The sequence below is a fragment of the Kryptolebias marmoratus genome, linkage group LG13 (assembly GCF_001649575.2).
Source record: "Kryptolebias marmoratus isolate JLee-2015 linkage group LG13, ASM164957v2, whole genome shotgun sequence".
Taxonomy (NCBI): domain Eukaryota; kingdom Metazoa; phylum Chordata; class Actinopteri; order Cyprinodontiformes; family Rivulidae; genus Kryptolebias; species Kryptolebias marmoratus.
This window is the reverse complement of record NC_051442.1, coordinates 19,662,894-19,680,274: the sequence shown is the minus strand read 5'-3', so window position 1 is coordinate 19,680,274 and position 17,381 is coordinate 19,662,894. Positions and strand designations below refer to the sequence as shown.

Here is a 17,381-nt window from a genome sequence, read left to right as displayed (position 1 = left end):
GCATAATAGTCTGCGTTATCGACTTATTCTGTTTTATTTAAATTATAGGTTTGTTTTCACTTCATTTTGATGTTTTAATTCGTTTTTATTCTGATCTGAGGCGTGACGGCTGTCAGCACTTTTAGTGGTTTGAAGCATTTCATAAATAAAGCTGATATTTTTTACTGCTCTGTTTTGAATTTAAATATAGTGTTAATGCTCCAAACCTCTAAACAAGTGTATGTAACAAGTGTTACATAGAATTATCAGTATATGACAAAATATATGTATGTTTCTAATGTTGCTGACTTTATGTAATATTGCAATAGGAGCTGATATTTTTTATCTTGTATACTAACATCATCTCTAGTCCAAGATGTGTGGACATGTGAGAGAAAAGACTTTAAAGATGACCTAACGTGTGTTAGAAATGATTTGAAATCTTTAATATGAATTATTCTTCGTTAGTCCCCAGATTTCTTTGAGGAGGAGGTAGGTGTGTTAAGTTTATTAACTATAACGGAGGTTATATAGAGTCATCACTCCATCAGAGTTGGATTTAAACCCAGTTTTTATGTTTAATCTCTTTAACAACAGTTTTACGGACTGTAAAGTGGAACTCTTTCTGATGATCGATGAATGAAAACAGTAAAAGGTCGGACGCATCCCTTAGGTCTCAGGTCAGGTCTCCGCTAGATGTTTTTCCTTATCTTTAAACAGCAGAAATGACAGATGTTACCTGTTGTACGCAGCTTTTATTTCCCATTTGTCTATTTTTTTTTTGAGAACAGGCTGCCAACCACAATGAGCTGAGAAGTTTTTCGCTCTTTGGGAGTCACATGATGACTGGACAGAGGTGCAGCTGCTGTCGGCTTACCTGGTGAAACTATGTGACTCCAGGAGGAAGTGTCTGCTTGTCTCTGTGTTGACCCTCCTATGGTCTGGCAGCCTGCCCAGGGTTGTCCCCCGCCTCCCACCCCTCCTTTGAGCGGGCCAAAGCTGCTGCAGGAAACATACAGACTGAATCACATGGTGTTTTTCAGCTTCTATCACGTGTTGGAGGGAAACGTGTTTTTGAACCAAACTGCTGGTAAAAAAGGATCCAGTTCATTACGGACTCCTTGCCAAGGTGTTTAGTGAAGCAGACAACCTGCTTCCTCTTTTCGGTTCGGGGCCTTTTCTGTTTGACTGATTCATGGATCGGTGTTAAGTGGCTTGACAAGAACAAAATCAATCGCTGAGGAAGAAAAAGAATCGGGGTGCGGGGATGGGGGTCTGTCCAGCCGTCCAGTTTCTCGGCCCTGCTTGCTCCTGCTCAGGGTCGCAGGGAGCCGGTGTCCATCTCCAGCCGCGTGAGAGGGTGCGAGGTGGGGGACGGCCTGGACGGGGACGCCTTGGAGACACCGGTGAACCCGACATGTCTGAGGGAGAACATGTACTCTCCACTCAGAACGGGCTCAAACCCTCCAGCCGGGACAAAAGACGACTCAGAGTTAGGAGTGATCCTGGAAAACAAAAGGCTGATCTGACTGAAAACAAAGGAAAAAGACAAGTGGCTAAAGATTACACACTTATATAATTACACAGATGAGTTCCTAAGATCTTTTCTCAAAAACTATTTGTTTAAACACTAAATTTAAAAACACCGTCACTCCCACAGCTCACCGGCGGTGCAGTCCTTCATTTGAAATATTTGCTCTGAACTGTTTTCTAGCTGATTAAGACTGACAGATTGAGATGTTTTGGCAACTTTTATTTTTCTCCTGAAAAAGTGATGCAGTGTTAATAAAAGCTTTATGCCCCAAACTATAATTTGCCTGTTTTTTTAAAAATTATTATTATTATTATAGACGTAAGTGACAGAATGTGCATCTTATTTTCTCTTTAAAAGAAAAGAAAATTAGCAATAATGTTAAAATCTTCAGGTATTTAAAAGCACGTCAGTCATAGTTTCCAAAATAATAAATTAGAAGCAGTCAGAGAGCGAACCTCCACCGAGGCCACAGAGGGATTAGAAAACAGTGCGATCGGGATCATAATCTGGATCAGCACCAAGATTTAATCCATTGTTTTTCGGGATAACCCCAACATTTCCTGAAGATTTCCTTCTACCTGATCTTTGCTGACAGACACAAACAAAAACAGAACTTCTTTGGTGGAGGTAAAGAGCAATTTCACATCTTACTTGCAGTCTCATATGTGTTAAATATAAAGAAAAAAATACCACCACTGTTTCTTGGTACTTTTTTTCCTAATCTGATAAACATAAAACTAATACTAAGTTGACCTTTAGGTAATAACTTAAGCCATATTGTGTATTTCATTTATTAATCTATAACAGGACACACAACACAATAAATGTTACTCCTGTCCGGATGGTTACTGGTTTTCAAACAGAGCTGCAGAATAATAATTAAATTTAAAATAAATCTGAGTCTCTTCGATCAGGCTTTTGTCCCCCCCCCCTCCCCCCTCTCCCCCTCCTTACTGACTTATAATTAGTTTGCTTGTCTTAAAAAACAGCTTTCCACAGTGACGTAGTTTGCTCAGGTGTGAGTCAGTTGAAGGGGAAGCAGTTGAAGCGTCCTTCCCTTTTGTCTTCATGAGAGCTGAAGGAAAAAAAAACAACAACAACAACTTATCTCTGAGCCCAAATGGAAAGTTGCAGAAGGAGCAGCAGCCTCTCTGCTGCAGATAACGCCCCAGTAGCCCCGCCTCCGCCTTTATCTGCAGCAGCAGGACGACCCCGCACGCCCCAAAACTGATCCCACGCCCTGACCGGGTCGCCATGGCAACCGCCACTCGGACTGAGAACGTGTTGCTGTTCACGTGTAGTCATCGAGGCACATCCCTGCATTTGGTCAGAAATGTAAAGGAAAGCTAACCGAGATAAATGACCCTGGCCTTACAGACGTGAGCGTACTGTAAATATTTATCAATGAGTCGCTTCTGGAAGAAGCTGTAAGAAACGTCTCTGTATGAAAAGATGATATATTGTCTTCTTCTGTAAATCTTGAAATAAACCCCCATGGATTTTGTTTGGTTAAAGCTTTTTGCAGCTCATCTGAAGCAGGAAGTCTGTGAGTTTACTATAAAAAAAAGGCAGGAAAGCTGAAGAAGAAAAACCCAAAGAAACCCTAAAACACTCCTGACAAAAAAAAAGCAACGTTCTATTTTTAAAAGGTGCAGACAAAGTGTCAAACCACAGCAGGTAACGCTCCATCACAGCGGAGCTGAGACTGTGACTTGGAGTCTCCGTGTGGCACGTCGAACGCCCCAAACTCATCCCCGCCGTCTAACTGAAGGCCACAGCATTTAATACGTCAGAAAAGGTGACATCACCTGACACGCCGCGGTGTGAAAGGCTAATCCATGCAAGCACCGCTCGGGAATCCAGCAGCTGGAGATGCTGAGCGTTAGATTTAACCCCACACTGTGAGAGGACGTCCTGCTTCGGCTGATTGTTGGGTTTATTTTACTAAAAATATTCAATCATTCTTATTTCTATCGTGACGTTTAATTCACCATCCCTCCTACAGATCTCGGGGGGAAAACAAACATTAAAATGTGCGGGTTCGATCAGGAATAGGGACCTCGTACGGGTCAGAAAACATTTCCCCATAGACGACGATATCCACACCTCAGACATAATTTACAGTAGAAACATAATTTAAAGTTTAAACGGGTCACAGAAAGACGGACTTTACATGACTGAACTTGTGTTTTGGTATCTTTTATAGTTTTTACATAACTACAGTGCAAGTTTAAAGATTTCGCCACAGAATCTTCAATTTAGAGCTGTAAAAACAAACTCTTATCACCACAAACTTCACATTGTCTACAGATTAGTCATAAAAATGTCTTCGTTTTTTGCCTTCTTCCACCCAATGTGTCTCTTACTATTATGGGACTCGTGGTTTTCTCTCAGATCCTCCCAGTCCCGTCTCACATCCAAACTCTCATTGACTTCCATTGTACCCGAGCTCAGACCGTTTTCTTGAAAAACTGGAAGTGAGGGGGTGTTTTAAACGTGTCACATCTCCTACATAAAACACTGTAAACACGTAAAAACTAAAAAAAGTGTGGTCATCAGATACAGCTCAGGAACTTTATTCCAGTAAGGTCACCGTTTGTTCCAGGCCTAATTTCCACTCTGTTGCTGTCTGCCTGTCTTATTAGGAGTGCTATCCCGTGTGTGGTTACCATGGTGACCCTAACGCTCCACTGGCAGCAGCTTTTGATCTTGGTTCTCCATCAAAATGTTGACAAAATGTCAGCGTGGATCGTTACGGATCAAAGTCTAAAACTATTTTTGGGTTTTAATAGAAGAAAGCTGATTTATGCTGGAGTTTGGGGCAGTAGCTTCCTTGGTACCATTATAAATTTCTTTATATGTCCCAGTTCAATGAATATACCAGGAAACCAGGAAAGTACAGGGAGGAAATGGGAGAAACTTGAATTTTATTGAGAAAACGTCTGTTGTGGATACATATTAGTTTCAGTAATTGGCAGACGAATGAACCCTGTGAAGGTTTTATGAATACAAAGCTGTTTTGACTATAAAATCCAGTAAAAGCTGGCTGGCTTGTCAGCTGGGTGTTGGATGGGTGTGGACCGCCACTGGACTCAGGCAACCAGGTTGAGAGCAGATAAGAAAAAAAAAAGAAAAAAAAACCCTCACTGGTCCACCCCAGATGTCATCACAGTATGCTAATGAGCAGCGTGGGGGGGTCTTTAAGAGTCAGGGTCCAACAGTCCGAGCAGATCGGAGGCGTGAGCGGGACATGAAGACCGCTCGAAGGAAACACCCCGAGGTGAGAGAATGTCAGAGAGGAGGCCTGCTCTCACAGCACTAATATACATTAGAAGCATTAACATGTTTTTAAATCAGCTCTTTTAATAATTCATCTCATTTTCCTCACAGGTTCCAAACACGACGGGAACCGGCTGCTCTCTGTTGTGTCTTGGGCCCTGGACAGGATATCATCTTATACTGTAAGTTTTTTAAAGAGACACTACAGTATAGATGATGTACTATCCAGGGTGTCATTCCACCTCCTCCGGCGCCATCGGGACGGACGCCACCGGAGGCCGAACGAGCTGCTGAGGGGGGCTGTGAAACCGTTACCATTACTGAGTTTTAGTAATGGTAAGGGTTCTACGGCCTTCGCTTGAACTCATCGAAACCACGAGGACGGAGGACAGAAGACTCCGCTGGCCCGTCTCTTACTGGCTCTCACTTTAAAAAGCGAATAAATAAAAGCTCACGAATGTCTCCCTGAAACGAGCGTCTTGTTGTTTTCATTCAAACTAAATATGTTCGTGTTTGAGGGACAAGTTTAAAGACACCAGCTTTAATATTTTAACTATGGTTCGTGTTGTCTGAGCAGAGATCTCTGCGGTGTAACCGGCTCGTCCGATCACTGGGTAGCAGCCATTAGAGGAGCTCTGAGAGGCTCCCCCCCTTCCTTATTTTAGGCCACAGGCTGGTTATTCATAAAGCAGCCCAGATAGAGTAACAGTTGATTTAACCCACAGGCAGCAGGGATGAATCTAATCACCATTATCTGCCCCCCCCCCCTTTCAGCATCAGGTTAGTGCTCCACTTCGCCATCCATTAGGGGGACAATACGGCCCTCGGGGGCAGAGCTGGGCTTTATGAGAGCCAAAAGAGCAGGAGGAACAAAAAAAAAAGTGATACTCGCTGGGATGGATGGCCACACTTCAAAGGCAGCGGAGAGGACGGGGCCGGACGGTACATCAGGGACGTCTGAGTGAACATGACGGTGCAGGTCTCGCTCCAGTTTATCTGCGACGTTTGTTTGCAGATAAAAAAAAAAAAAAAAACAAGCTCTGAGAGCCAAAGATAAAACGTCGGCCTTTTCACTGCTTGCCAAGCCCACTCAGCCGTGAACTCGCCGTCAAACTTGTGTCAAAACATCCATCTGATGAGCGCCTGCGTCGTGTTTGTTACCAGAAATAAGGTGAAAGTGGAAGCGGGTTTATTCTGCAGCAACGTCTGTGTGGAGTCTGTGCGCCCCTCGTTTTCAGGTGGGATATCTGCATGGAAACAGTTAAATACCAGCTGCTTCAAGAGAGATGATGTCAAAAGCTAAGAGCACAATGTGCTTCTCTTAAAGAGGACCCGGGGAGTCTTTAGAACGAAGATGCATCAGAACGCCACGTCACCTCGCCAAAGAAAACAGCCAGCACCAATCCGACAGGTTGTCCTTGGAGTTCTATGCGCGGTCCTCGATCCTCTTCACTTTCTCAGCTTGGCAGAGAGCTTGAGCCTCACCTCCCTCAGGTAGAGCCGGCTGAGGTCCTCGCTCGCCTCTTTGGCGATCTGAGCTACCATCTGGCCTCCTGTGCCGATCACCATCCTCTGAGGAAAAAAAAACAAACAAACAAAAAGCAAGATGAGGAACGGCAGAACGGGACGGGTTTTATTCTGCTCGGTAAAAACAACAAACACAGGCTCAAAAAAAAATGAAGCTCAGAAGGGAAAAGTGTAATTAAAAGATACTGACACTGCTTCAAGTCACCATAAAATATGCAGTAACCCCCCCCATAAACAGGAAACAGCATCTAACAGTAGAAGAAAATAGTTTGGGATCAGGAATTACTCAAAAGAGGATCTCGGTCTCTGGTTCATCCATCCGTCTGAGAGCGAGCGACCTGCCGTTGAGTCATCCTTTCTGGTTCGAGCGAAGAAGCTAAAAAAGCTGTGTTGCTCTAAGTGACTCTTCTTTTCAAACATTTCGGCCCAAAGATGCATCTACAAATATGCTCTGTCATCAAATATGCATGCTTCTGAAGGGCTGTTCAAATATTGATGAGTTAAAAAAAAAAGAATTGGTGGTTGAAGCCATCAGAGAGGCTACAGGTGTCAGGAACGAAGGGGGCGCGACGCAACCCCTTTAGGCAGTAGTTCTGTTCAGTGAGGATGTGGAAAAACTGCACGGACTGAACAATCGGGAGTTTTAAATGGCGATCGGGGACTTTTTACAAGTGTCTTCACTGTGGGAGTTTAACGCTGTTGATCCGGACTTCTTAAATGGTTTACTTCTTACACATCCAGCCAAGTTTTTTTGTTACAACTTAGGACGGTGCTTCTTCTGTAGTGCCTCTGATGGACGGGGCTCCTCAGGGGTCCATACTTGGACCTGCTTTATTTTCTTTCTTTTATTTAAAATTCAGTTAGTGTGTTCAATCACTGATGATACACAGCTTGATTTGATCTATTAAACACTTTCTATACAGTTGTTTAAGATTAGATTTAGATTAACTGGATGTCTTCCATTTTCCTTCAACTAAATCACAATAAAACTGATTGTATCTTATCAGCTATTGGAATTTATAATTCATGCTTTTGTGTCATCATGTTTAGATGACTAACCTTTTATTCCTGTTTAAAGAAAACCTTAGTCTCTTGTTCACAACTGGCTTTAAGACTCCTCATCACGACCCTGTTTCAGTCTCATGTCCTCCAAGTTCACAGACTTCCTGTAAAAGTTTAAACTGAAGCAACTACTTCTTTTATGTAAATCATAAACAATCACGTTCTCGTTTAACCTTTAACCTTTAATGACTGCTAAAGTCATGATGGGGCTGTGTGTTTTATGTCCCAGGACCCAAATGGTGGAATAATAGGAGTCAAGTTGGAAAACTTTAAATTACAGCTAAAGAGTCACCTCCTTTCAAAGTGATTCTGTGTTTACTTCTGTTTTTTCCCACATCGTACCACTAACACTTCATCCATTTTGGTCAATTCTCACAGCTGAAATAGGTGCTGAATTCAGCTAAATGACATTACAAATGAAGAACTTTTTATTTTAAAATGAGTAACTTAGGTAGGTCTGAAGCTGAATTTAGTTCCTAACCTGAACAATCTTAAAAAAACGGCCTACAGTGCCACGTTCGTAGCTCCGTAAGGCCACACTTATTCTGCAACAAATGAGAATATCAGCATGCTAACATGATGCTGGCCCGTTGAAGCTGCAAACACAGAAGTCAGGCCAACGTACCGTGTGTGTCCATCTAACAGAGGAACAGCTGAGACATTTCTGTGCTGACTGTCTGGACCGCTGCCACAGCTAACGACACAATATGCTGGACTTACAGTACATTGGCTGCTGTTTGTAATCACGGTTGGTATACTGTACATCCCTGAAAAGTATAAAAGTATAAAAACAGATAAATAAATATGAAAACAGAAAACGCGGGGGAACTACTTACCATGTGACTTTCTTTCATGGTGTAAAGCTTCACAGAAATATCAAGCTGCCCATTTTCTCCATCTTGCCAGTGTTCGATAGACTGAAAAATAAATAAATAAATAAAAAGTCTTAGAAATATAAGAAGCGCCAACCAAAAATGATCAGAACCTGGTAGTATATTTCACAGAAGTCTCTGCTTGAGTGTTTCTCACAAATACTCTGAGTCAAATAACTACAAGCACCAACTACAGACCACGGCAGCCCTTCTTTGTATTCATATTTGAACCTTTTTGGATGGGTGAACATCACTGCTAAAAAAATAAAAGCATTTTTAAAACGACCCTCGAGGCTCGAGGTTTAAATGAGTGGACTGACATCTGAAGGAGAGCGTGGTGCATTAGTCACCTGCGTCACCGAGTAGGGCACTTCCTGAGGCAGATTCTCCAGGAGCTTTTCTCTGATGATGTTGGTGCAGACTTCCTCTGGGCTCTGGTCAGTCAGGACCTCGCTGTGGTACTGCCACGATCCTGGCTGAGCTGCAACCAGGAAGTAGCTCTGAAAGAACGGGTGACACGGATTAAATGTAATGCACGGCTTTCAAAGTCCCAGGCTCAGCGTTTTACAGAACTCCTAACCCTAAATGTGAACATTTACTTCAAATGACAGAACTCACTGTGCAGAAAAGCAGCACAGAAGGGTCTTCATCCAACAGTTCATTCACAGGTTAACTTTGTTCCAGTAAAACAGAAAGAGCTGAGTACGTTTTAGGGCGGAACTTGTATAAGTCAAGATGCTTTGGTTTTTAAACTTATTCAGTATGTTGACTAAAACTATAACTTTATTCAGATAAAAAAAGTCTCTGTTTTAGCTGTTTATTTGGGGGGAAAAAAAATCAGATTTTTATCTTCTAGAAATTAGGAGGATTAAAGTCTGGAAACAGAAAAAAAATTCCATACTCTATTTTTTTTTTTTCCATACTTATTCAGACCTGAAAAATACTACAAACAGATTCAATATTTTTCCATACTTTCCAAAACTGAACGGAACCCCTGTTAATATTTGTTATATTTGAATAATTTTGACATTATGCCATAAATCTTTTACTTTGTTGTTACTAAGCAGGCCATTAGCATAGAGGTGATCTGATGCTCAAAGACTGATTTTAGTTTAAGCGTTCAGCTGCTTTTCTTCATCTGTCACCATCGTTCACCTTCAGTGTGTCCACGTCCTCCTTGTCCACAGAGGACAGCATGAAGACGTCCTTAAAGTGAGACCAGCCCCGCTGGCTCCTCAGGTCCTTCAGCTGCTCTTTGCTCAGCACAGAGTCAGACTTCCCACCGTCCTCGGCTGCTGAAGCGTCTTCATCCGGAGACAGCTTTGAATCCTCCTCGGGTATCTTTTCAGCCCACGGAGGCTTGATCACCGGCCTGACCCGCATTTTGCGTCCGTTCACCACCCCACACGTCAGCTGTGCTGTGATGTCCAGCAGCTTGTCCTTGGTCTTCACCAGGTCCACCTTAAAGACAGACAAACGTTGGTGGACACCAATGTAAAGGTCATGAGTGCAGATTATTGCCCTCCATTCATGGTAGTGGATGATAACGCAGAAAATAACCTTTAGGTGTATATCTACTACTCATTAACAGTCAAGCAAGCTGGCTGACGGAGCTAATCAACTTTAGCAAACATAAAAATAGCTACATTTTGGGGTGGTAGTAGCTGAGAGTCATCCCTAACACGTACTCTGAGCAGCAACACAAGTGCACAGCTTTATGATGTAAAGTCAGATTAACAATAAGTGAGATATGTCGAACTGAAAGCCAGAGTTTTCAGAGGTGGATCGTGTTTAATCGAGACAAATCGCCATGACAACAAGATGAACACCGACCCTGTTCCAGAGAAGACAATGATCAAAGCTTTGTGCATAACTAACCTGTAAAATGATCCTTTTTTTAAATATCAGATATAAACAACTTTGTCAGGAAAGCTTTAAAACTGGGTTGATATATGTCATCATCAATGCTAAATAAACTTTAAAATAAATCTCTGCATTCCGATCACTTAAATGTAATCATGACAGAACCATATTTTTAAATATTTAATGTTATATAGTTGCTCCTATGTGGTCTAAGATCAAACATTTTGAGCAGAAATCTGTTTTTGAATTAATAATCTGTAGAGTGATGGAAGTTTGTCACCTGAGTAAATATATTTTATATGTAAACCCAAAATCATACAGATGTGAAATAATCTGTTGGTACCCCTCCACAGTCATCAAACAATACACCTGATGTGACTGAAGCCAAAAGTCTCCAGTTGTTTGCAGAAATGTTGGAACTTGTCAAGATGCATTTTGGTGAATTCCTGTCTGGCTTTTTTGTTTTGTTTGTTTGTTTTTCTGCCAACAGTGGAGCCTCCTGGGTCTTCTTCCATGGAGTCCATTATGATTTAAAATGCGACGGATGGTGCGATCAGAAAGTGACGTACCTTGACTTTGGAGTCTGACTTGAATGGTTTTGGATGGTTTCCTTGGCTGTTTTTTTATACCATCCTCTATCAATCTGATCAACCTGGGGTTGCTTTTCCTCTTGCGTCCACGTCCTGGGAGGTTGGCTACAGTCCCGTGAACCTGATACTTTTCAATAATGTTGGCAGCTGTGGTCAGAGGAACTCGTAGTTGCTGGAGATGATCTTGTAGCCTTTACCTTTAACATCTATAATCTTCTTTCTGAGCTCCTCAGACAGCTCTTTTCTTGCTCTGCTCCATGTTCAGTGTGGTGAACACAACTTTACCAAACTACCCAGTGTCTGTTTGTTCCCTTTAAATCAGCTGAATGTCTGACGAAAAGCTTGAAGACTCCTGTGACTAAATGAGGTCAAACACTAGTTTGAAACATGACTACAATGGTAAATGGTAAATGGCTTGCACTTATATAGCGCTTTATCTAGTCCAAGGACCCCAAAGCGCTTTACACTACAATCATTCACCCATTCATCCACACATTCACACACTGATGGTGGTAAGCTACAATGTAGCCACAGCTGCCCTGGGGCGGGCTGACAGAAGTGAGGCTGCCATCACACCGGCGCCACCGAGCCCTCTGACCACCACCAGTAGGCAAGGCGGGTGAAGTGTCTTGCCCAAGGACACAACGGCTGAGACAGCCGGAGCGGGGGCCTGAACCAGCAACCCTCCGATTACAGGACAAACCCCTACCTCCTGAGCCACTGCCGCCCAATGAAAAGATTATAGATCTGTTTGTACTATTTCAGCAAACTCTTTGTAAAATAAACAACTCATTTCTTTTCATATTTTTAGTTTACTCTATCACATAGTAAAGGCTTGCAAATATAATTTGGACAATTTTTTTAAATTTCAATCCCTTTTCATCAGAAATGAAGCCCTGTTTCAGTGAGCTGTAAGGGTACCAAAAGATTTTTCCACATCTGTACATGAACCACACTAACTGTGACCCCACAGAAGCCTACATGCATTAAGTAAGTGCTGTGTTTGGTTCCAACTTGCTGCTATTTCTGATATTACAGCCAAATGAGAGGTTAAAAAAGGAGGATTGTAATCACCTTAGAATCAATTAGTTTAGCTTCTCAGATATTTCTTATTATTAGAGCGTATACGAGCTTTGAGTTTGCATATGAATGTAGTTTAGAGTTTTAAGAAGTCTGATAATAAGTCTTCCACATTGATAAGAAACTGTGTCTGTGTTAAAAACTACATTAGTTTACCTTTGTTACCTCGAAACAAATGACATGTTGAATAGTCTGCACACCTCTACATTTAAACTACTTGTTTCCTGTGACTGTATCTACTGTCAGGTGATCAAACGTCTATTTAAGGAACCAGAAGTGTCAAAAACACCCCCGTTAAAGCAGCAGGCACAGAACCTGGGGTGCACAAAGAAAGTGCATAATGAGCGTCGCGGCGCTCATCTCTGTTGAACCAGCTAACGCAGCTGATTAAAGCGCAACAGCGAGTTTCACTCAGGTAAAGAATACCTTATTAAGGACTAGGATTGCTGGGATGTGAGAGTGCTCAGCCAGACACTTCAACACCTCAAAGTCGAGCCTGGTGCACGTCCATCTGTCCGCCACGTCCACCATGACTACAACTGGAAAGGGACACGGTTCCGGTTAAAACGCTTTGAAGCACAGTTCACATCAAGTCGTCGGCAAAGCACAAGAAAGGAAACTGCGGCTCAGGTCTGGCTGATTAACGGCTCAGAGTAAACATAGCATACTTAGGTCAGCTTCTTTGACGGTGTTCCAGGGATCCACAAGCAAAGATTTCTCCAGCTGGTGTCTGCAAAGACAGAGGGTCCATTCATGAGTTTCCCTGGACATCAACACAGCATGGAAACTACAGACTGGGAATAACACGAAATTACTAAACAGGAAAACGCACCTTTTGACCTTTGCTACAGTGGTGAGACCAGGGGTGTCCAGCAAAATCTGCAAAATAAAGGCACTAAATTATAGAACTAGGCCTTTGCCTTTAGGGTCAATTCTGCACTTATAACTTTAGTTTTAAATAAAGCTCTTACAATCTGAGTGTCGTTCTCTGTTAGGACGCCCAGCGCACGAGACCGCGTCGTGTGAACTTTTTTGGACACGGCGAACACCTTCAAGGAATGACAACCGAGCTGTAAACAACAACTCCTTTAAAGAAACACGAAACAAAAAGAAAACAAACACCTTTCTGCCAAGGAGCTGATTGGACAACGTGGACTTCCCAGCATTTGGAGCACCGACTACAGCCACTTTTAAAAGCTTTGCGTTGGGAGGCTGGTCCGGATGTCTCAGTAACAAAGATAACTGCTCACCTGCAAAGACGAGAAGTACGATAAATTAATTAGACAGATAATAAATACCAAGGACGGTGCAGTTTATTGTGCGGGAGGATGACACGTGCACTTTCTAAGCCAGGCCCGCATGGTCAGAGCAGTAAATCTTCGAGGCAGTGGTCTGCTTACTGCTGTCAGAGGGAACCGAGGCTGGGAGGTGATGAATGCTGCCGTCTGCTTCTGCTTTGCCTTTTACCAGTCTGCTGAGAAATGCTTCCGATGTAATAAAACAAGCAGGAGCGAAGATGAATCCGCTCCTCCTGCCTCGGCTGCAGGCAGCATTTCCTGTCGAGACATCAACATCTCCATCACTTCAATGCCAGCAGCTCGGCAAACTAACTCAGAGGTTTACAATAATGAATTTAGATGATCCTTGGCAAGAATATATCGCCAAATATTATGTTAAAAAGTATCCGTATCTAATAAAACAATCTCAGGGAAGTGTGTTTTGAGCTGAACCCATAAAACAATCAAACGTCCTTTTACTTTATATTAATACAAGCTGCATAATCTCCTTTTTCCAAATATATAAAGAACTTAAATTACTTCAAATAAACTTTTGCAAATTTCTGGGTTATTTTTTTTTTTTTAAAAAGAACTGCAGGTCACTTCAAAACAGGCACTGGCTAATTCATGTCTACTTTATAAGAGAGCAAAACTTTGACAGATGACTGTTTTACAACATATAAAAGCACCTTGCAAACATTTCTTCTTTTTCCTGTGAAAAACTAGCTGGTTTCTAAAAATAACGATTTATTTAGGACAAAGTGACGAAAATGGATTCATTTTGCATTAATAAAGCCTGTTTGCAGCATGTAAGTGATTTTTTTGGGGGGGGTTCCTTTGTTTGCATGAGCATGAAGATCTCTCGTGAAAAACAAACGTGAAGAGGGCACAGCTGTGGTTCTACTTCCTGAGGAAAATAAAGCCGAACCAGCTGGCTGAGAAACGGCTGCTGCTGAGCTGCTGCATCTAAACATCTCCACTGCACAGAAACAGACTGCTAGGTGCCCTTTGCTCTCCACAAAAGGAAATCTTTAAACTCCAAAAAGTCTTGGGAAGTGCCAAAGCATCCAGCAGATCCATCAAAGCAGGGTCCTCAAATCAGTGTTTATTCCAAGGCCATCATGGCACGTAACTCTGTGCAAACATACACCTGCTGCATTAATTTTTATATTTGCTTTAAATGCTTTTTAGCATTGTTAAAACTTTAAATTAGGGTCATTATTGATTCTTTTACTTTTGTTGACAATAAGAGTGATTCAGTTTTTTTGCAATTGTTGATATAAATGGTATTCTGAGTCCAAATCTAGATTTTTTTCCCCGTTCTCCACGTCTGCACACTGGAGCTTTTAGCTTTTCACGTTACTCCACATAAGACGACACAAAAGTAAAATTACAAAATGATGTCTGGACACATTTCTCCTTGAACAGATGAAAAGTGAAGTCAGTCAAAGTGCATTCATAATCAAATTAAAAAGCAACAACAAGCAAATAATGACAATGTAAGTATTTTCAGAGACAACGGTCCTTATATGAAAAGATTTTATAAGCTATAGTGTTAACACATATTTTAGAAAAGAAAAAAAAACATTTTATAAGAAAGTATAAAGTGTGTTTGTGGACATGTTGAGAGTACCACTGTGGTACAAGTATACATTTCTAAAAAATGAAAGTCATGACACTTCCCTGCAGTTTATCCAAGATCAGCTCTAATACTTCAGTCAAATACTATAATTAAAATAGTTGTTTTTTTTAAATAGCCAAGTATTTTGGATAATTGTGTGTAGAAGCTGCAACAGAGGTTCTGATTTTCTTCTGTAATTTTAAATAAAAATGATCAATAAGGAACATAAGCAGATTAGTTTATGTATAAGGGATTTTTGTGTTTCAGTCCCCACATAAATTAAATGCAAAATAAAAATTATGAGAGCGACATAAACCAGTAATGAATAAAACTTTGATTTTGTCCTGGGGCAAAGTAAAAACAAACCACGTTCTCGTGATTTTGTTTTAATATTTATTTTAAAATCCAAACTTTTACATCTTTCCCTTCATCCCATCATCATCATGATGGCGCCTCACTTTCTATTCTCTGTGTTTAAGTCAGGGTTCTTTAGAGATCAAACGCATTTCGTACCTAAAACTAATTACACTAAAAGCTAATTAAAATTAAAAACAAATGTTGTTTTTTCTGGGCACTGACCCGCTGAGATAAAGCATGACGCAGTCTCCGGCCGAGCTGACACGACGAACCGCCTGGAGAGGACGGAGAAGTCCCTGAACAAAACCCCGCAGACCCTGAGAGCCATTAAAGCTCCGGAAAAACAGCTGCTGCCTTGTCCGAGAGAGTAAAAAACAAATTATTGTTAAAGAGGTGAGCCGCTTGTATAAATTCACGTTACTTAAAGGGCGACGCCATATTGTTTTTAACCAAAAAAACGAGCGACTTCCGGCTTAAAGAGCGTCTGTGTAGCTTTGTGCGAAATCTACACCGCCCCCTAGCGACGGGCCAAATAACTGCAAGGTTACTGTGAAAAACACAATTCACAAATGCTGGTTAAATGACATATATTATAAATGAATGAATGAATAATCAGTTTCAACATGACTGAATAAACTGCAGGCCTCCAAAGAAACAAACCAAAACACCTGAGAAATAAAATAACATAGAGAATAAGTTCATCAGGCTAAAGAGGAAATGCATTTATCTCCAGACTGGAAAACAACCTGTCACTTTCCTTGTCATAGAAAGGTTGGAGCCGATCTCAGCAGTCAACAAGCGAGAGGCGGAGGACGCCCTGGAGAGAACCAACGCAGGAGACAAACAACCGTCCTCAAAAAGGTCAGTTTTAGAATTGCCATGTTTTGGGTCGTTGAGAGGAAACCGGAGCACCTAGAGAAAACCCACACATGCAGAAGGAGAACGTGCAATCTCCTCACAAAGAAATCACCTCCCAGCCGAGGTCTGAACCCTGGGTCTTCTTGCTGTGAGGCAACACTGAGGCCGCCGCTTCACCGTGCAGCCCTCAAGTAAAACTCATTCTGCTGGTATCGAAAATAAATAAACAAACATATTCACAGAATATTACAAAGGTGGCAAATGCAGCCGAGAGATCTGGTGAAACCTGTAAAAATTCACAGTGAATTAATTACTGCTGGCCGCCAAAAGGCAAATGGGCAGGCGATAATGTTTTTGCCTGTGTCTGTGTGTATGTCTGTTAGCAAAATATCTCATAAACCGGCAAACAAGTTTTTATGAAACGCTCAGAAAGAAATGACTGGATGCAGACCTAAATGATTAACTTCTGGAGTCAACCCAGTTCAAGATGGCTGCTACAACTCACCGACCTTAGCAAACACAAAACTGGCTATAACTCAGTCAGTTTTGCAGATATTCAGCTAAAATTTGGTGTGGTGATAGCCAAGACTCCCTTTCAACACATAATCTGAGTGCAACGTCTTACAATGTTGCATGAGATTGTGCATAATGTCATTTACAAGGTTTGACCAACACGATTATAACTCCATAATTTCTCAGCATAAAGACCTTTGTTTAAAACTCAGGCATTAAAAAGTAGCAGATGATATGCATTCTTTTAGGCAATGCTCACCCTTTCATTGCGTTGTTGTGTTTGTAGGCTGGATGACGTTACACAGCATCACCAGGTAATATAAATGGACTCTCTTGTTAAACAAGATGGACAGAAAGTCCCATCTCACAGCCTGATGTCCAGGGTGCAGAGACAGCGACAGGAGCAGAGCGGTGACGGAGTCCCGCAGCCATTTCTCGGTGGAACATCTAAGGTTGCATTCATTACATTTCTGCTGCGGCCCCGGGCTCGTCTCTTTTGGTTTTCGAGGGTGGTCTGACTCCTCGCGGCAACGGAGAGAAGAAGTGATTTCATCGTCCACCTCCTTGCTCTCCGTTGTGCTCCAGGCCTGCATCCTGGACACCTTCTCTTCGGCCTGCATGGATCTGAGGTCTTATCCAGGCATCACTTGACCTTTGGAAAGCTCACTCAGCTTTTCCCCCCTCTCTTCTTGTAAGCAACCTTCGTATTGATCAGAGAACATGCTAAGTGCTGCAATTACCTGCAAGCAGCAGCTCTTCATAAGCAGCACGCCCAACGTTTAAATATGTTTTCATGGAACTAAAAAAAAAAAAAAAAAAAAAAAACAAGAACTTCCACTTTTCAGACTCAGATCACCTAAAGTTGAGAAATGGTGGAGTTGTTATTTCTATTAGAAAGTAACACTATAGGCAACCTCTTCATGTGTTTATTAAGACTTGGAATTAGGGCTGCACGTGAACAGGTATACT

At 41.9% G+C, this 17,381-nt stretch overlaps 1 protein-coding gene across 2 annotated transcripts; it reads right to left on the bottom strand.

Moving 5' to 3' along the window:
* Positions 1 to 4,423: 4,423 nt before the first annotated feature.
* Positions 4,424 to 15,492, bottom strand: eral1 (Era-like 12S mitochondrial rRNA chaperone 1). 2 transcript variants are annotated; one of them, XR_001808500.3, is made up of 12 exons: positions 15,264 to 15,492; positions 13,187 to 13,342; positions 12,909 to 13,036; positions 12,758 to 12,835; positions 12,619 to 12,665; positions 12,455 to 12,516; positions 12,213 to 12,325; positions 9,409 to 9,714; positions 8,604 to 8,753; positions 8,218 to 8,298; positions 6,169 to 6,364; positions 4,424 to 6,039 (listed from the first exon to the last, which is right to left on the bottom strand). XR_001808500.3 is itself a non-coding variant. In XM_017412545.3 (11 exons), the coding sequence occupies exons 1-11, from the start codon at positions 15,367 to 15,369 to the stop codon at positions 6,242 to 6,244; spliced, it is 1,350 nt and encodes a 449-aa protein (XP_017268034.1). In that variant the 5' UTR covers positions 15,370 to 15,492; the 3' UTR covers positions 4,424 to 6,241. The 2 variants fall into 2 exon arrangements, 1 of the variants encoding a protein (XP_017268034.1); XM_017412545.3 differs by having other exon boundaries at positions 4,424 to 6,364.
* Positions 15,493 to 17,381: the final 1,889 nt, after the last annotated feature.